Genomic DNA, 21,204 nt, shown 5'->3' on the forward strand with positions numbered 1-21,204 from the left:
ATGGACTCTCAGGTCCCCTCTGATTCTGAGATCCTGTGATCTCCATATGTGTCACCATAATGACACCTGGAACTAGAGTAGAATCACATGTAAGGCTCCTTTCAAGCTTAGACAGCTTTTTTAAAATATAACTCCTTAATGTTCTTTCATTGATACCAAGAAATAGAATAAAAACAAAACTTTTTATAGTTTTATGAGTTACTGAAGTGATCCTTTTTATTTCTGGAATTGTCCTCCAGAAATAAAATTTTCATCAATTTCCATATAGATAATGGAATCAAACAATTAAATAGCATATTGAACTCAATTTCCTCATTATCTGTAAAGTTCAAGGATTATGTTAAACAGGTGCTATAAATTTAGAGACCTCTACTTATGACTATTTATCTGTTTATGAAACCTGTACTTCATGTGATCCCACAAGAGGAATTTACAGACTGAACTCTCCTAAATAAGGGAAAGATTGATCTCTTTGATCATCTTGGGTAGCCTATCAATATGATTATTATTGTTATTCTGCAATTTTTCTGTAGCATCAGGACCATCTTTGACCCCAACTAAAATAGGATTGTAAAAAATAGACATGACCATAAAATAATGTTTCAAATATGAGCAGCAATATAATCATATTATCCTATAATAATTCTAAAGAAATTGTGGACAAATTGAGGGCAGGATCTTTTGAAATGCTCAATCCCAGTGGACATTGGGAAATCCATTTGGTGGCAGTGGTGGCTAGAGTCAGAGGTGGCAGAGTCAAAATTCAAAAGGGAGATCCAGAGGACATGACTGAGAACCAGAACAAAGGAATCTGACAGGTAGTCACTTAGAGATAAGGGCGTCCACTAAGGCACAAATATAGAATCAAGAATCTAATAGGAATCAAAGTAAAAAAAAAAAAAAAAAAACATTTCTCTCTCTCTTTTCCCTCCCTTGTCCTTCACTCAACAAGGGAAAGCATTAGGAAACAACCTACTTTTACAGTGGGTTACATTTGTGGAGCCATCAAAGTCAGTGGTGGTATTTCCTGGGCAGGAAATACAGTAATTTTTTCCAAATTCAGGTTGATATGTTCCTGCTGCACAACGAATACACCGGTGAGTTGTAGTGTTGTAGAAATGTCCTGGTGAACACTGAACTGCAGGGGATGGAAGTAATCAGTTAGTTTTTAAAAATACAAAACTCAGACAGAAAACTTTCCCAGATCTGACAAAAAATTCTCAGGATATCAGTAAAAAAATATTAATTGGTGTAACTGAAGTTGATCATTCAGTCAGTACTGTTTACTTTAATGTTCATTCCATGCACAGCACAATATGAGACAGTAAAAGCAGATACAAAAGTAATAAAAGTCACAACCTAGGCCCTCAAAGAGCTTGGCTCAATGGAAGGTATATGACATAGCACAGAATCCATATAAATAGTACATAAACAAATTTAAACTTTAAATAGTACATAAACATAGTACATAAACAAATTCAACAAATATAATTTTAAAAAATCATCTGTTTAAGTTACTGAAGGAATGGAGGGTTTAATGAAGTGATTAGGTGGTACTGAGACAGGAGGACTTCCTGAAAAATGTGAGCTGGGATTAATTTTTTTGAAGGAAGTATGGGACACATGTTTGTAGAGAGGAGTGGGAAGAAAATTCTATGTAGGGTTGATGGAAATTGAAGGAAAAAAAATACAAGTCATGGTATCATGAAAAAGTTCGCAGTTAAAAGGAACTTTGAAGGCATTTTTTCAACCCCAGGTTCAAAACTGGAATTCCAGTCTTTACAAGTCATATGTAGAACACAGAGAACACCAATCTCCCCATTTCTCTTCCCCTTTGTTTAAGGGAATGGTAACAATAAAAAAATAGCTTGTATTTATTTACTGTTTTATAGTCTAAAAAGACATTTCTAAATATATTACCTCACCATAGTCTTTAAAAATTTTGGAAAAAATAGAGGAAGGAAAACATTTTCTTTGTGTATCTATTAAACAAAATATCACTGCAAACAGATACAATAAAGGAACCAAGGTTCACAAGAGACAAAATCCAAGAAAGCCACCAGTCATAAAATCCATGGTTTCAAATATCTATGCAGAAATGTCCAATGTTTAGGTAAAAAACAAGAAGAACTAGAGCTCCTAAGCAAATTTGAATTTAAGTTATCATTAAGACTTAGTAGGCTGAAATATGATTAGAATCTGGCTCTGAAAAGATATGTCTGATATGATTGTGATGGAATACTATGAAAAATGATTGGAAGGATAGTTTCAAAAAACTTAGGAGACTTAGATGAACTGATACAAAGTAAAATGAGCAGAAGCAGGGATCACTGTACATAGTAATAGTAATATTGTAATAATAATCAACTGTGAAAGATTTGACTATTCTGATGAATACAATGATCTAAGACAATGCCAAAGGATTCATGATTAAAAAATGCTATCTGTCTCTAGAGAGAGAACTGATAAAAGTCTGAGTTAGACTGAAACATATTTTTTCACTTAATTGTATTTGTTTTTCTTTTTGTAACATGACTAATATGAAAATATGTTTTGTACAATTTCACATGTATAATAGCTATTGCACTGCTTTGCTTTCTCAAAGGCAGGAAAGGGGTTTGGAAGATGAGAATTTGGAACTCAGTCTTTTTATTTTTATTTTTTATTTTGGCTAAGCAATGAGGTTAAGTGACTTGCCCAAGGTCACACAGCTAGGTCATTATTAAGTGTCTGAGGTCACATTTAAACTCAGGTCCTCTGACTCCAGGGTTGGTGTTCTATCCACTGTGCCACCTAGCTGCCCAGAACTAAGTCTTTTTAAAATGTTAAAAATAATATAGTCCCTTTAAAAAAAAAGGCATACCACATTCAAAGGAAAGAGGATGGATAAAAAGTAATGGTGCTGTAATAGCACTGTTTATCAGGACTTAGGAAGAGTGAAGATGTGAATAACCTACCCCACCACACTTAAATAAGTAATAGGGTGCTTTACCAATGAATCTTAAGTAGGGGAAAACATTTTTCTATTGATTCAGTTATGGATTTTAAACTAGTAAAAGAAAGTCCTTGATCAATCTAGATCACTGGATGAACTGGAGTGACAATCCGCTAAAATGGTGAGCTAGGGGCAGCTAGGTGGCACAGTGAATAGAGCACTGATCCCGGAGTCAGGGGCTCCTGAGTTCAAATCCAGCCTCAGACACTTAATACTTAGCTGCATGACCTTGGGCAAGTCACTTAACCCCATTGCCTTGCTAAACAAACAAACAAACAAATAAATAAATAAATAAAATGGTAAGTCAGTTTAAAAGCAAGAAATCAGAGTGTTTGAAAACAGAGAAAAGAGAGAGTCAAACTATCTGGAAGGAATTATTCAGGGGAGGAGAAAAAGAAAAGCACCTCTATCTCAGCCTTGGTCTCTTTCTCTGCCTCCTGGCTTGGTCAGAGAATCCTATGGATTTTGGAGGTCCTCAAAACTATGTCACTATAGTAAAATACTCCTTATTATAAACTAATTAAGTCTAGCTAAGTAATTGTAATCAACTGATAATCATAGAAGGAAATTGGCTGATGGGGGTAGGCTATATGTGGAAATATGAAGAATTTACCAACCAGCTTTGATATTTAAATTTGCATAGAAGAAATCAGGAAATGATAACTATAAGAATGTAAAAATAGCTTCAGATGTGTTACAATTCAGAATGAATTGAGTCTGGTGAGGTAAACTAAGGACAACCAACAGAATTACTAGGTGTTGTTATTGATGGTGTCTTAAAGTATATTGGGAGAAGCAGGAAAATCAAAGGAGGAATAAGGATTCCCATGGGATGAAGATGATGACAACTGACAGTAGAGAGATAGCACAACTGGTGGTGATGTTTTGCTTCAACTTCTCTGCCAATGAAAAAGTCTTTGCATTGAAAATGACAGAACAAAACTGGCTAAAGAAAAGTGAATACCCAATATAAGGAAGGAAATAAAAGTAAAAATGCCTCCAATTTCTATAGTATTTAAGCCACCTAAGCCAGATGAACTATTTCCTCAGGTCCAGAAAAAAATTTGGTTGATAGGGGCAGCTAGGTGGCATGCAGTACATGGGTCCTGGAGTCAGGAGGATCTGATTTACAGCCAACCTCAGACACTTGATATTTACTAGCTGTGTGACCTTGGGCAAGTCATTAACCCTACTGTCCCACCAAAAGAAAAAATTAGTTGATGTAATTTTTCAGTCACTATCAGTGATCTTGAAAAGATTACAGAAAATGGGAAAGGTACCACAGGACTAAAAAATGGCAAATAATATCTCAACATGGATCAGTCAGCTTGACTTTAATGCTTGAGAAAATTCTAGAATGTATGACTAAAGAGATGCTTAGGGAATATTTGGCTGTTGCTCTATCCATTGCGCCACCTAGTTGCCCCATGGTTAAATGTCAACTGAAAGGTGATTTCCAGGGATCTGTGCTTGATGCTGTGCTGTTTAACTTTCTATTAATGACTTAGAGAAGGTGATAGTTATCTAGATAAATTTCTAGATAAAAGCATCTCGGAAAGCTGGGGTAACTAGCTAATTTATACTGGATGTCAGTCAAAATACAAATAGACCTTGATGAACTAGATCACTGAATTAAATTGTTAGATAACATTCTTTAGTTATGAATGTACATTTTCTCACATGAGTTCAAATAAACTTCACAAGTATGAGAAGGAAGAAGCATGGAGAGACAGCAGTTTCTCTGAAAAAAATCTGGGAGTTTTAGGGAACTGTGACATCAAAACATGCCAGCAATGTGATATGGCAGCCAAAAGCTAACGTGATCTTGGGTGGCACAAAAGAGGCGATGACCTCCAGAAATGAGGAGGTGGTAATTCCTCAGCACCTGGTTAGACTACATCTGGAGTAGTGTGCTCAGTGACAGATGCCTGGTCAGTGATCGCTGGAGAGCATTCAAAGGAAGGCAACCATGCTAGCAAAGTGCCTTGAATCCAAGTCTTAGGAAGACAAGTTGAAAGGACTAAGGACATTTAACCTGTAAAAGACTCAAGGAGGGACATGAAAGCCATCTTCAAACATCTGCAGGGTCCTTAGGGGAAACAGAGATTCAATTTGTTTCATTGTGATTCAGAGATAGAACCAGAAGTAATGAGTGGTATTTTCAGAGAAGCAAATTTGGACCTGCTGTCCAGAAAAACTTCCTAAGAATTAGTTTTCCAAATATAATTCTACATGTTTACACATGAATAACCTATTCAAACTGCTTACTAACTCAGGAGGGGAAGAGAAGGAGGGAGAGAATTTGGAATTCAATTTTTTAAAAGATATGTTAAAAATTATCTTTACATGTAATATTATTTTATTAAAAAAATTAGTTGTTGGGGCAGCTAGGTGGTGCAGTGGATAAAGCACCAGCCCTGGAGTCAGGAGTTACTGGGTTCAAATCCAGTCTCAGACACTTAATAATTACCTAGCTGTGTGGCCTTGGGCAAGTCACTTAACCCCATTTGCCTTGCAAAAACCTTAAAAAAAATTAGTTGTCCAAAAGTGGAAAAGATGCCTCAAGAAGCAATAGGCTCCTGTCTTCAAGCTTAGGCAAGATGACCACTTGATGGATACATTACAATAGTGATTCCTGTGGAGCATGGTTGGAATGATGGACATTGAGGTACCTTTCAACTCTAAATTTAGTGAAATGTGAAGAAACTGGAAGGTGCTGGTCCCCCATTTCCCTCCAAAGTTCAGTGTTTCTTGGGTAGGTGATAAGAGATCTCTGGAACAGTGTCCAAGCAGTACTCTGGGGCAGGCAAGAGGAGCAGATAAGAACCATGATTTTAGAACTTTGAAAAAAGATTCCTTCTACTCAGACCAAACCATGAGGACAAAGAAATGCTGGAAGGTCCTGGAAGCTGAGTGCTCTGGCTGCTTGCAACAGGAGATAAAGCTTGGCCAAGCACTGCCCAGGTGACAGGTGGCACTGGAACTAGGGAGGCACAGCCAGGGTGCGAGCAGCTCTTGTTCTCCCTCTCCACTCTCCACATCACAGCTTGTGAATCAGCTAAGCTTGGCCCGGCCTGGCCCAGCCATGCTCAGGTTGTCCTAAACAACCTTGGGATCTCCAGCAAGGACTCCCCCGGGCTGAAGCTAGGGTTCCAGATCACTGTCAGTTGTGACTCTGATGACAAGGGAGGGCAGTCAAGAGGACACCTAGTGTCCTAGACATATGGTGAATAGAAGGGTTGACTTAAATACTAGCACAGAACAGTAGGGTAGAGTCTAGTCATCGAATGGTAGAACTAGTTTTAATCATTAAAAGGTTAGTGTATGGGATGGCTAGGTGGTGTAGTAGGGGCGGCTAGGTGGCTTAGTGGATAAAGCACCGGCCCTGGAGTCAGGAGTACCTGGGTTCAAATCCAGCCTCAGACACTTAATAATTCCCTAGCTGTGTAGTCTTGGGCAAGTCACTTAACCCCATTGCCTTACCAAAAAACAAAACAAACCATTAAAAAAAAGGCTAGTGAATATGCTAAGGCAGATTGACCCAGGCAGACTCTGACATATTAGGTAATCACAATAACAAGAGTCCACATTTATATAATACTTTACTATTTATAAAATATGTTTTCTTTATAGCCACTTCAAAGTTCTCATCACATTTTCCTGGTTCTCTCCTTTGTGTTTAACTCACTCTATATAGTGTCATAACGTTTGATAGGATATTTTATTCCCTCCCAATAGATTGGGATCTCTTTGAGAGAAAAGATTCATTTGGGATTCTGAATTTGTAACACAGAGGACATTTAAAAATATTTTGAATCTGAATTTGTTGAATCATGCTATGAAGAATGAAGCACAAATATCATTATCTATTTTAACGTATTATTGATTCTTTCTCATTTGCAGTAGTAAAAACAATGGTATTGGGAATCAAAACACCTAGTTTGGGATTGGGCTTTCTATATATGTCTTCTTGGATAAGTTCTTTAACTTCCCAGAGCCTCAGTTTCTTCATCTGTAAAATGGGATTACTGAGCTTGCACAGTCCAATCTATTATCAAGATCAAAAAAGAGAATCTATGTAAAGTATTTTTTGCAACAAAATATTATATAAATCTGAATTATTATAAATATTAACATACTATTAAATAAACAAATATTCATTTCTCTCCTATTAGCCATCACTATGAGATTAGAAGTTTCTTAAAGGTCCTTACCATGTCTAACCTATTCTGGATAAGCTTTGGTTTATCAGGGCTATACAAACACTGATTAAGGATTTTTAACTTACTTTTGCTGATAGTAACATTGAAAACATTTTAACAGATATTCTCTTTCCAGACACTGCCAGATGCTAAGTATTTCTGACTGTACCTTTGGCCTCGCAGTCCTGAAAAGTGGTAGCACCAGGATATTTGGTAGCAAGTTCTCCCTTCCAACTTCCTGAACAAGGAAAGCAGGAGATACGGCCAACATCAGGTTGGTATGTCCCCAAGGGGCAGGGTTGGCATGGGGAGAAGCCATTTGAAGAATATTCACCAGGAAGGCACTGACCTGAAAAAAAAATACATATCAGATAATCCTAGTCTAACCTAGGAAAACAAATATTTATTGTCCTTCAAGGGAAGACATTAAACAATTGGCACCAAAACCCTCTAGGTTTCGCCACAGAGACTCCAGATACTGCGGTGTGTTTCTAAGAGGCTTTAGAATACTGAAAGATCAATAATTAAGTGATGTGGAGGAGTCTGGAAGGAGCTAGCAGTTTACAGACTCCACTGTAACCCTGACTTGTCATGGCTGAAGAGAGAGAGAGAGACTGGGTAAGTACAGAGAGAGGATTAAGAAGATTTTTTTCATTAAAGAACTGTTTGACTCTTTATCTTACAAATAGGATGAAGGGAATTTTTAAGAAACTTTCTGAGTATCTTAAGGTAACTCAAAAGTGGGCCTATATTACATAAGTGAGAAGTCAAGAGTGGTAGAAATGGTCAAAGGTGATTTTGTGATTTTTCTAACAGCTTAAACATGGTAAACTCATTTATGTCTTTATGTTATTATTGACTATCATGTTAATAAATTACATATGTCAGTAACTTTAATATTTAAGCTTCAGAGATTAGGAATTTTGATATAAGGAGAGATAAGAGCAACTACTTGCTGGGAAAAGAGGTTTCTCCAATTTTTTAAATAAAATATATTTAAGTTAAAATACTAAACAGGCCAGAACTCTGAGTCATTTGATTACTGGGAAATGTTGCAATTTTAATAATCCAAATATATCCCTGGATTATCTTAGAACTCTAGATGATGAGAATGAATATGTTAACAAGTTACATAATAGTCTGAGGGGATAACCATCTTCTACAGACTGAAGGTGAGTTAGGTTAACTCCTAATCACTATTACAAACTCACAGCCATTTTGAAACCATCTCCCACTGTCCTATAGTTGGCATTACACTAAGATTAACACAAAGGAAATGAGGCAGTGGATATAGCTTGCTGCCTTTGGAGTCCAGAATACCTAGGTTCAAATCATGTCTCAGATATTTACTGTGTCCCTGGACAAGTCACTGAAGCTTTCTTGACTTTATCTTCCTCGTCTATAAAATGAGGGGTTTAGGCTCAGTGGTGTCTAATTCAATCTATGCTCTTATGAAATCACTTCCACAAGATTGTCTTATGCTTGGCCATCAAGAAAATTCTATTCAACAAATCTTTATTAAGAACCAAATATGTTCATTACAATGTAGTGTGCTGGCCACAGCCTAGGGGAAAAACACCAACAAATAAGGGCCAGCACCCTCAAGGAACTTGGGAAAGGAGACAAGGAATGGGTTAGACACAGAGGACAGAAGCATGTGACTGTAGAGAGCCATCAGAAGTAAGGAAGGAGAAGTCCTGGAGGTAAGGGCAATCTGCCTGGGCTTGGAAGGAAGGGTAGGCTGTCAAAAAGCAGAGGCAGAGGGGAAGGACATTCAAAACATGGAGAAAGATGGATCAAGAAAACAGGGAATGGGTTTGTTGGACTCAAAATCCATCCAAGTTAGATGGCCCATAACATCCATTCAAAACATCAATCAGATTGTTGTCAGTCTGGCAAAAATATCCAAACACCCAAATCTGAGCCATTGCTAGGAGCCTTGACTGACTGATTGACTGATTGATTGATTTTTAGTTTTTGCAAGGCAATGGGGTTAAGTGACTTGCCCAAGGTCACACAGCTAGGTAATTATTAAGTGTCTGAGACTGGATTTGAACCCAGGGACTCCTGACTCCAGGGCCAGTGCTTTATCCACTGTGCCACCTAGCTGACCCCTTGATTTATTTTTGATTTGAATCAGGGAAATCTTGGGTCAGAATCAGTTTCCTGGCAGAGAGCAAAGAGCCTCTCTTGGTCTGAATGTGTACATTTGCTTCTTTGAAGGCTTCCCCAAAGGTATTCATTTCAAAAGAAAGCTAACTGCCAGAGGGGAGGAGGGCAGGTGATGAGCAGGGCCAACAGAGAGAGCTCCAAGGAGAGCACCAAGAGCTGGCCCAACAGCACCATTACTGCCCAATGGCCTCTGAGGCTTCCACATCAAGTATAGAGAGGCACACGGAGGAGAGGAAGGGGAGAACATCATGTGAGAAGAACAGCCAGGGAGTCAGCCAGACTGGACTCCAATCTGTAAGAGGCACTATGTGAAATTCTAAGTCTTCAAAAATGAGCCAAAGTCAGACTGTAAAGGTCTTGGAACATACAGGAACATACCTGGTTTAGAGATAACAGGCCTAGCTGGATTCTCTTGAGCAGGGATATGATGTGCTCAGGCCTGTGCTTCTGGAATAGCATTCTAGCTTATGAATGGAGTAGATACATATGCATACACATACATCATATACATACACAAGAAGTAGGGAGATAACTCACAGATTATGTTAGGACAATATCTCTCAGGGTTGTCCTTTCCTCCACCCCAAAGTCCAACATAGGTTAGGCTAGAGCAAGGCTTCAACTGGGTCTCCTAGGCTTCCACAGTGTCTGACTATACAGCTTTGCCTCTTTGCTAAGAGCATTATTAAAAAGCTGGCATCCGTGGGTTCTGCATCCTTCAGATCCTTCTGGCCAGTCCTGTTTCTGTGTGGCTCCCTTCTCTGCAGAGCTGAATCTTATTCTATCCTTGCTGCACAGCTTTTCTCTCCATCAGAATTAAGTAAAACACCTTTCCTTTGTTCTGTGAATGCTCCATTTAGTACTAACGTCAAACCTGAGAGAACAGGATGCCAGACTGAGTCAAGCCCAAGTCAAGAGAGGTTACTAGACAAGTGAAAGGTGATGAAAGCCTGAATGGAAGTGGTGGCTGTGGGAGATGTATGTGAGAGACACTGTGGAGGTAGACTCGACAGACTTGACACCTGCCTAGACACAGAGGAAGTCAAGGATGACTACAAAGTTGCTAACCTAAGTGACTAGAAAGATGAGGGTAGCCTTGATAAAAAGAGGGAAGTTCAGAAGAGAAAGAGGAGTTCTGTTTTGGATGTGTCGAGATCTCTGTAGGACAACCATTAAGGAAATAGGATTAGAGAATCACAGATGTATATATCCCTTTCAAGTCTAAATCTATGGTCCTAAAAAGTGGACACACCAAAAGAGAACAATGTGTACCTATTTCACAGACTTGTGGTGAGGATAAAATTAGCTAACAACTATAGAATGCTTGGCAAACCATAAACCATTATATAAATTTTTTGCTGGCTATCTAGTTTAAGTTTTAAAAATTCTTCTGCTTCAGTATAGTTGATCTCAGATGGATTTATGCTATTAAACTAAAAAAGGGCTTTTCAAAATTCTAACCAAATATTCCAATTTCCTCTTCAAAATTATTCAAGATAGTGGAAGTATTTTTTTTATCATCTGTAGCACTTATGACATTTAAGCATATATTTTTATTGCCTTCAAGTGCTTTAGTTTTTTCCTTTCCAGATTTAATGAACTCTTCAATTTCTACTCTTATTTCAGATGTCCATCTAATCTGAATTTAGGAATGCAGTTATTTCTTATAAATTCCCTACAGTGATCCATAACACACTATTGTGTCATTTGCAGCTCAGGATATTATTGACCAAAAGCAGCATGAAGCCTTTGCCTATAACTGCTAAGATCTGCTTTCAATTTTAAGATGGCATATAATAAGGACATTCATTTCTTCAAGCTATTTAGTGCCCAATCTTGGCTTGCCTCTTGGTTGTTTATTACTAGGTGCAGCAGCGCATTTCTTGAAGGTGTCTTCTTGTTGTTTCTGATTTACTCCAGTACAACTTGCACTCTTGTGATACCAAGACACAGAAGAATGCCACTTGCCCAAGTGTCTTCTGTGTCAAGATGGTTGCATCTGTGCTGTCCTAGCTATATGAGAGCCAGAGAAGCTAGGGGACTGGCCCAATTGATGAGATTTCTAGAGCCCAAGTGGCTCGCTTCAAGGTTCCTGCCTTGTCTGGGACGTCACCCCAGCTGGTATTCCCTTACTCTGTGCCTCTCCCTTTCTCTTCCCCACTCTGCCCCCATTCTCCAGGACACAGGCTATAGCTTGGGCTTTGAGGGGTCTGGTTTTGGAATGGACAGAACACAAGAGGGTTAAGAAGGAACTGAAGCCCTCAACAGGTAAGCAGACTAGGAAAACTTGGCCAATCTTGAATGATTCAGATCTCCTGACCTAGATGAATTTTGTGTCAAGTACTAAAAGAACTTGGAGATGTGAATGGTGAATCAATGGTGGCAGTCTTAGAGTAGTCAAGACTGGAAATGATAATAATAATAATAACAGCGCCTGCCCTGTGCTAGTCAACTCTGAGAAGAACTTTACAAAGATCTCACAGGCTCTTCACATCCCCCCAGGAAGGAGGTGCTATTCTGATCCCCATTCTCCAGGTGAGGAAACTGAGGCAAACAAAGGTTGACTTGCCCAGAGTCATAGAACTAGTGTCTGAGGCTGGATTTGAATTCAGTTCTTCCTTCCCCAGACCCAGTGCTCCATTGCACCACATAGCTATTTAGCACATTAAAAAAAAAAAGACAAAAAATTATCCTCTACAATGGTCCAATGACCTTGGTGTAGATTCCCTAGTAAAATTCTTTAAGAAATAATTAAACAGAGGACTTATAAGTAACTTAGAAAACATTAATTACCAGAACCAACATGGGTTTACTAAAAATAACTCATGTCAAATTAACCTCATATTCCTTTTTTTGACTATGTTACAGAATTACTGGACCAGGGAAATACTATGCATCTAGTATATAAAGATTTCAAGAAGGCATCTGACAAGGTTTCTTAAAATGTCCTTTGAATAAGTAGATAGGTAGGAGGCCGAATGACAGTAAAGATACTAAAGTTGTGCACAGATATAGCAAAAGTGGTAATTAATTGATATTAGCAGAAGTCCAATGTTAAAAAAATCATAGTAGGCCCTATCTTCATAATCATATAATTAATTGAAAGTTATAACAAATATAAGATTCCACTACACTTATTCTTGTTTTTTTCTTTTAAAACTAACTCAGGAGAAAAAAAGTGTGGTTTTTAAAAGACTCTCCAACAAGGTATTGTTAAGATCAAATACAGTTCCTTGACAAAACAAAAAGAAATGTGTTATATAGCAGATGAATCACAGAGAGAATGGAAGAGATATAAGCTGCCTGAACTATATCACCAATTATAACTTGTACAAAGAAATTATGTAAAAGATATCACTTAAGAAATGTCCATTGGAAAAGGAGGTGGGTCAGTCACAGAGTGGTATGGAGGGACACCAGATGGAGAGCCTGGAGTGTTTCGGTGGAATGTTAAAAGATCTAAAAGAAAGTGGATCATTTATAAATGATTTACAAGTATCACAGAGGACAAGAAGACATGAATGAATTGAAATCTATATCCTTCTGAATGAAGTTTCCACATCAATGAAAGTACAGGTTCAATGAAGTATTAGAAGGCATGATTTTGCTACAAAGCTGGGAGGAATAATTAGCATGCTAAATGACAGTCAGACTTCAAGGAAGATCTTAATAGGCTAGAACCATAGGTTGTCTCTAATAAGCTGTATTTTATTAGTGATAAGTATAAGATCCTAATGGGTTTGGACCATATATGGAAAATTATGTTCCATTCTGGGAAGCACATTTCATAGACACCATTGGAATATATCCATAAAAGAATAACCAAACTGGGAGGACATGACAGACAATGACATAAAGAATTGTCGGAAGACCTAAGGATGTTTGTTTTGGAAAAGAGAAGACTTCAGGAGGGGTCATGATAGTCTTCAAATGTTTAAAGATATCCCTTTGGAAGGGGGAATTAGACTTTTCTAATTCTAGTTTCAAGTTTTCTATTTGACTCCAAAGAACAGATCTAGGAAAAATGAGTGAACCTGCCAAAAAGGCAAACAGTCTTGATATAAAGAAAAGATTTCTAACAGAACTATTCAAAAGTGGAAAGGCTTGCTTCACAGGGGTTCTCTATCACCAAAGACCTTCAAACAAAAACTGGAGGACCACTTGCAGAAGAGATTCCTATCCAGGTATGAGTTGTTCTCCATGACCTCCAAGGTTACTTCCAACTCTGAGATTCTGGAAATTTTTTTTTAATAGTTCCAATTAGCTTTTCTAGGCTAAGCCTTGGCAGTCTGACAAAGCAGGGTGTTAGACATGAAAAAGAAAGAAGCAGAGGCCCGAGGGATCTCTATGCAATTGAACATTAAAATGTAACAAATCTCACACAAACTTTTTCGAGTCAATAACTTGTGCATTTTTTCTAACAAAATTTTGGCATTTCCTTCTTTCTGTGCCTTCTTTTTTCCTCAAATAAAAATCAGAGCAAAAGAAATAAATAATGGATATACCCTATAAAAACGGGAACTAGCATGGTTTCAGAATCAAATTTTTTTCTAAGACATAGTTTGAAATTCAGATATCACGATTCTTTTAAAAATAAAACCAGATTTAGAATTTCTAAAAAATGACATTAACCTAAATGCCTCAATATGGTGATGGCCTAACAAACGATTACAATTAAAGCAGTGGAATATTATATAGCAATTAAAAATGACAAGCATGTGTTTTATTTCAATACCTGGAGATTATATATGAAAAAAGCTGTATACAAAATAGTTGGTATACAATAATTATAGTATGTAAAGTCATATACATGAATATTAAAATTAGAAAAGATTTGAGAGACATAAATGGAATTCTTAACAAGGGGTTTTTAACAAGATTTTCATACTAAATAAGGTAATTCTGTAATTCAAACAAAAGAAAATCTGACTCCTTTCTACAATCTTTTTTTTTTTTTAGGTTTTTGCAGGGCAGATGGGGTTAAATGGCTTGCCCAAGGCCACACAGCTAGGTAATTATTAAGTGTCTGAGACTGGATTTGAACCCAGGTACTCCTAACTCCAGGGCTGGTGCTTTATCCACTGTGCCACCTAGCCACCCCTCCTTTCTACAATCTTAAACAAGCATGTACACTGGTCATACTTTCAAACCTTAGGCTATTCTATATTTAAAACAATAAAATAACCACAACATTAATACTTTCCTTCTGTCAAGGCATTCAATTCAGTTTATGTTTAAATAGTGGAGAGCATAAAAATCTTAACTTGTTTTAAAGACAAAGAGTGAAAGCAAAGTCTCCTTACCTCCACATTCAGACACATTGCGAGCTCCTGTAGTCTTCTGGCTCCCAGCAGCCTCTGTATTGGGGCATGGTTTACATGTGATTTGTCCTTCCTCATCTTGGTATGTCCCACTTGGACATAAAATACATTGCCCTTGTCCTTCATCATAAGAACCAATACTGCAGGAGACTAAAAAGTGGGAAAAAATTATCTAGTAAACAGAGAGGCTGGGCACCATCTATTAAAATCTAAAAGTTGAAAAGATAATGATGGTGGTCAATAAAAATAGCATTAAAACAAACACAAAACAAAGCTCTAAATTAAGTTAATCGGGGTTCTGGGTTCCCAACTATCAATCACTATGTAATTTTGGAAGTTATCTCCCCATCTATAAAATAAGGGGATAATATTCCTTGCTTTGTAGGGATGTTGTAATGAAGTGATAAGGGTGAAAACCATTCCAGCTTTTCAAAGATAAGTCCTTCAAAAGTGCTGCATTTAATATTAAGTCCTGTCCACAGATGGGTTAGAATGCCCTTTTTTTTCTTGAGGTTATTCAGTCATTTCAGTCGTATCTGACTGAAAAAACCCATTTGGGATTTTCTTAGCAAAGATACTGGTATGGGCTTGCCATTTTCTTCTGCATGTTACAGATGAAGAAACTGGGGTAAACAAGGTTGAGTAAATTGTCCAGGATCCCAGAGCAAGAAAGTATCTGTGGTCAAATTTGGATTTAGGTCTTTCTGACTCAATTCCAGTGCTCTAGTTGCTGTAACACCTAACTGACCACTTAACACTGAAGGGACATCAGGAAAGCACCTGGTATCCACAGAAAGGCAGCTGGTGACATAGTGGATGGTGTTGAAGACCTGAGTTCAAATCCTGATTCCTATACTTCCTAGCTTGTGCAAGTCACTTAACTAACCTCTTTTTGCCTCAGTTTCCTCACCTTTAAAAATAACACAAAATCACAGGTATTTTATGAAGACCAAATGAGTTAACATATATAAAGTGCTTTGCAAAGCTTAAAGGATATAAATGATAGCTATGGTTATTGCTATTATTATATGTTATTCTTTTGATACTTTATAGACTGTGATATTTCATGCTTGATGACCATGCAGTACCACTAGAGTAACAGTGGTGTTTAAAAAGTAAGTTTATTATTTCAAAGAGTAGCTTGGAATTATTTTGTTTTGTTTTTTAGGTTTTTGCAAGGCAATGGGGTTAAGTGGCTTGCCCAAGGCCCCACGGATAGGTAATTATTAAGTGTCTGAGGCCGGATTTGAACCCAGGTACTCCTGACTCCAGGGCCGATGCTCTATCCACTGCGCCACCTAGCCGCCCCAGAATTATTTTAAATGCTATAAATCTCAAAATGAAGTCTGGCTTCCTCTCTCCTTCCTATTCCATTATGGCCCAATTCTTTATCTATGGAAGTGCTGAGGTTGTCTGGGGCAGAGGGTAATAGAATGCAGGGCTTGGAATCAGAAACTTCCAAGTTTGAATCCTGATTCAGATGACCTTAGACAAATCACTTAACTCCTAAGGTTATTTGAGTTGCTTGAGGATCTCATGGTGCTTTGCAAACTAAAAGCTCTGTATAAATGCTAGTTATTAGCAATACCTATTTAAGAAGTACATATGAATGGAGCAGCTAGAGTACAAACCCTAGAATCAGAAGGACCTGAGTTCAAATCTGAATTCAGACCCTTAAAAATTACCTATGTGACCTCAGACAAATCGCTTAACCCCAGAACCTTGTAAAAGCAAAAAAAAAAAAAAAAAAAAAAAAAAATGCATATGGAAGGATCAACCCAATGGGCTGACATGATACAGTCTGGGCAATGGCATTTTTCATCCAATTGGATCTTCCTAAATGAATTGTTAGATTGTATAAGTAAATTAGGAGATGCGGTATAATCTCAGAACTTGATAGACTCAGCCCAAGACATTTACAACTGAAGAATATCATTAACTAGCCAAGGTTCATATCTTGGGTTTCATGAATTTGGTTTAAAATTTTTTTGATAACTATATTTAATACATTCTATTTCCTCTGTGACTCTATGTATTTTATGTTTATATATATATATATATATATATATATATATATAAACTCATTTTAAAATTTGTCTTAAAATTTGTTACGTATTATTCTGAAAAAGGATACAAACTTCCAAAGAGATCCATGATATGAAAGGTTAAGAACTGTGGAGAGGGGCGGCTAGGTGGCACAGTGGATAGAGCACCGGCCTTGGAGTCAGGAGTACCTGGGTTCAAATCCGGCCTCAGACACTTAATAATTACCTAGTTGTGTGGCCTTGGGCAAGCCACTTAACCCCATCTGCCTTGCAAAAACCTAAAAAAAAACTGCAGAGATAGATGGGGAATGTTATAAGCAAATATCAGGGTACATGTGACTTCAGCCATTCATCACTTGCTTCTTATTTGGCTCATACTGGACATGGGCTTAGTAGCTATGCTACTGAAAGAATAGGGGTCAAATCAACCCTGCCAAATTTCAGGTCTGGAACACATTTATCAGATGAGAACATTCTCTTATCACAGATACCTTAACTAGGTGAGAATAAGTCTCAATCCATCAAGGACATTAGATCAACTATGAAAAGTATTGGGGGGCGGCTAGGTGGTGCAGTGGATAAAGCACCAGCCCTGGAGTCAGGAGTACCTGGGTTCAACATCTGGTCTCAGACACTTAATAATTACCTAGCTGTGTGGCCTTGGGCAAGCCACTTAGCCCCATTTGCCTTACCAAAAAAAAAGTATTGGAAAGTCATTGGATTAAGTGAAATGATGCCACACATTAAATTCTGTTACCTGAGGGATTGTTAGGGCCTCTGGATCCTTTATGAAAACACTGAGTTAATTCGAATTGGGGGTTCCACTGAATGGCAAGCCAGGAGAGCATATGTTCAGGCAAACCCATAGGAGAGATTAACAAAAGGGAAGGGAGAAGAAAACCAACTGGACTGGCCCTCCTCCCCCATCTCCCAATTTGGCTGGAAGACCTTCTGAGCTCTGAAGTTTAGGATGCAGGGGATAGTGGGCTTGCATCTTCCTCTCAGCATCCTTAGTGATACTGTGGATCAGCTGATGACAGTGTCTGAATGGGGAGCCAAGGATCCATGCTCGATTAGGAGTTTTGCAAAGAAACTCTACCATTCTGAAGAGAGACCTCTTGAGTACACCAGGTTTAAGAAAAAAAGGAACCCCAGAAATAAAGAGCTGAGAGTTACCCCTTTGCCACATATGCTTTCTAAGTTGGAGCCCACTTCTCTATATGATTGGGGAATGGTGCATTGTAGACTGATGGAGGAAGGGGAAGAGATTTTATACCAATTACTTTCTCAGTACTTTTAGTAAATACTCCTTTTAAAAGCTACTAAAATGATTCCCAACTAACAATCCTGAAAGGAAGCACAATAGTAGGGGTTTAATCTGATAGCATTAGAGAATTACCCCCAACTCCTCAGAGATTCCTCTAAATTCCTGCAGTGCAGTTTTATTCCAGATTTTATATGGGCTACATTACCATGATTCACAGGCAGCTAGATGGCACAGTGAATAGAGTACCAGTGCTGTGTCAGGACAATTTGAGTTAAAATCCAGCCTCAGACACTTCCTAACCCTGATCAAGACACTTAATGTTTGCCTCAGTTTCCTCAAAAGGAAATGGCAAGCCACTCCAGTGTCTTAGCCAAGAAAACCATAAAACTGAAAAAAAAAAACCCAACTCCTGAACAACAAAAGGAGGATGAATAACAACAAACACCTCTCCCACCACAACTGTAAAAGGGGCATAGTGACAGGCATCACCACCCCCTCTAGGGCCCAGTCCTTTTCTTCACCCTCTGACTCTGATCAAATGCCCTCTCCACACTAAACAATGCACACTTTTGACCACAAATAATTAGCTGTTAGCCTCTGCCAAACCATTACTGTCTGAGCAGTCTTTCTTTTCTATGACCTTTTAAAGAACAGCAGACACCCACTTCTGTCAGCTGATGGCACTTGGAGAAGAGCATCAGAGAGCTTCTCTTCTTGAGTGCCAACATAATCCCTGCCTCTTAGCCTAACAAGGACCCATTATCCTGACATCATTTCTCTTACCAAACTAACTCAGGTTAGAAGCAGAAAGTAAGTAATATACTCCAGGTCCTAGCAATTTAGAAGTTTATTCATTTAAGAGAGTATCTCCCTAGAAGGTACCAGAATTATTTCAAAAACTATGCCAAGGGGAAGCTAGGTGGCGCAGTGGATACAGCACTAGCCCTGGGGTCAGGAGTACCTGAGTTCAAATCCGATCTCAGACACTTAATAATTACCTAACTGTGTGACCTTCGGCAAGTCACTTAAGCCTTGCAAAAAAACTATGCCAATGACAACTTTTAGGCAAACTGATCAATGTGGTTTGCTTTTATCATGGTATAGTTGGCAGAGAGCAGATCTTACAGCTGGAGAGATGTCTATTGGTTTGCCTGCAAGTTAGTTGCTTGCAGTCATTTGTGTAAATTCATTTTTTGTAGTCATTTAAGGTACTGGAAGTCTTTTAAAAGAGTTCCATTTTTGAGAGGTGAGTTCTCCTACAACATTCTAGATCTGGCATTTTTTTTTCATTTTTAGGTTTTTGCAAGGCAAACGGGGTTAAGTGGCTTGCCCAAGGCCACACAGCTAGGTAATTATTAAGTGTCTGAGACCGGATTTGAACCCAGGTACTCCTGACTCCAGGGTTAGTGCTGTATCCACTGCGCCACCTAGCCACCCCTGGCATTTTTTTCTTAAAGGACCAAGGGGCTAGGGAAAGAGATCATTGGCCAAATGAGTTTGGGTAAGGAGGGGGTAAATCCTTTTTTTTATTACCTGTGAAAATCTATTTCATAACCAATTTTCTTATAACAGCAACTTCTATACAAATAGCATGTCACACTCCTTTTATGTTTAGATCACCAAAAAAAAACAACATGAGGAACAAGCTAAGATTTGGTTTTCTCATCATGGTCTCCATGTCAAGAATGACTTGAAGATAACTGTTTCCAAATGTGTTGAAGATTCATCCCAAACAGAACTCACTCAGAAATTCCAGTTGATTTTCTTTTCTCCTTAGCAGCCTGGTTATTGTGAGCACACCAAACAAAGGAGTCAATTGCCTTGGTACACTTCATCTTTGCAGCCCCAGCCTTTGTGGGCCTTCAGTGACCATTAAAATCCCATTCTCAAATCTCACACAGCTGTTTTTGGCCCCCTTTAAAATAAAATACGAGAAAGCTTTTCTGATGCAAAAGGCAAGAGGCCAGCAGGGGTGAGGATTAATAGCTACAAAGAGGTTTAAGGGCTCTTGCCTCTCCTTTCAGCCCCTTCCTCTTTGAGAAGTTGATGCTGTGGACAAACACTATGGTATCTCTGGGACTAAGAAGGTGAACCTAATAAAAGGGGTCAGTTTCCAGCATCTAACTATTTTCTTAAGAATCATGCCTTGACTTTAAGAGGAAAAGTCACAAACTGCCAATGCAAATAGATTCCCATGGTGTCCTTGGAGTTATCACATTTTAACAATTCAGAAACTGAGGTCACCCTAAGCAGCAACATGTCCAAAGGATTTATGTTTTCTTCTATTTTTGTGAAAGTCCTGGTTAATCATGGAGATGGCAAGATCTGACTCTAGAATTTATTTGCAGTTGCTACCCAGGTTTTTTTGTTTTGCTTGTTTTAATGTAAGAAAGCATTAAAGTAGAATTTGCCACTTGAAAATATTACTACTAACTGGGTCAGTGAGAAAAGACAGGAACTTCATAGTTGGTGCCCTGAAATAAACCTTTCATTCTCTTGCCTTTCAATATCCCTGTGGCTCAGAAATAAGAAAATCTCATACTCATTTACTTTTTCAGGCCCCTCACTTTCTAAATTGTACCCTCAAAGGTCTCCCTCCCCTAAAACCATTCTTTCAATACATATATATATATATATATATATATATTTAATTTAACTTCTTTTTTTCCTCTTTTTCTCTCCCCTTCTATTAGGAAAAAAACAAACAAAATTCCTGTCACAAAAATGCATAATCAAGGAAAATAAATTCTTTCATTGTCCACATTCAAAAATATATGTCTCATGCTGCACCCTGAGTCCATCAGTTTTCTGTCAGGAAGGCCTTCCTATATATTAAACCTTTTATTTAGCCTTTTATTTCAAATGCTTCTCAATATGCAAAGGCATATTTGCATAGCTTATTAAGGAAAAAGAATGTTCACTCAAAGGCTGACTTGATATTATTAACCAACTGTAGCCAATGCATGTGAAATATCATTGCCATATTTTACAAAAGCACCTACTGCTTTGTTCCTATCTTAAAAAATCAATAAAAGAGCCTCTTTTTAAATTTTTTTTTTGCAGAGAACAGAAGAGAATCAGTCCTGTAGAGTGAAAAGAAAACTGGATTGGAAGACAAGAGACCTTGGTTTTACTCATGGCTCTACTGCCTTAACACTATGTGACTCTCAACAAGTCTCAGGGCCTTTCTATGGCCCAATCT

The 21,204-nt window shown here is 38.1% G+C and overlaps 1 protein-coding gene across 3 annotated transcripts in view; it reads right to left on the reverse strand.

Moving 5' to 3' along the window:
* The window catches only part of SCUBE2 (signal peptide, CUB domain and EGF like domain containing 2), a 93,896-nt gene that overhangs the window by 12,753 nt on the left and 59,939 nt on the right, over nt 1-21,204 (reverse strand). For all 3 annotated transcript variants that reach the window (XM_074230273.1, XM_074230272.1, XM_074230271.1), the window contains 3 exons: nt 14,673-14,840; nt 7,367-7,546; nt 977-1,138 (listed from right to left, as the gene is read on the reverse strand). In XM_074230273.1, coding sequence (XP_074086374.1) covers nt 977-1,138; nt 7,367-7,546; nt 14,673-14,840 — 510 coding nt within the window. The remainder of the gene's footprint in view (nt 1-976; nt 1,139-7,366; nt 7,547-14,672; nt 14,841-21,204) is intronic.

The sequence above is a fragment of the Macrotis lagotis genome, chromosome 3, assembly GCF_037893015.1.
Source record: "Macrotis lagotis isolate mMagLag1 chromosome 3, bilby.v1.9.chrom.fasta, whole genome shotgun sequence".
Classification (NCBI taxonomy): Eukaryota; Metazoa; Chordata; class Mammalia; order Peramelemorphia; family Peramelidae; genus Macrotis; species Macrotis lagotis.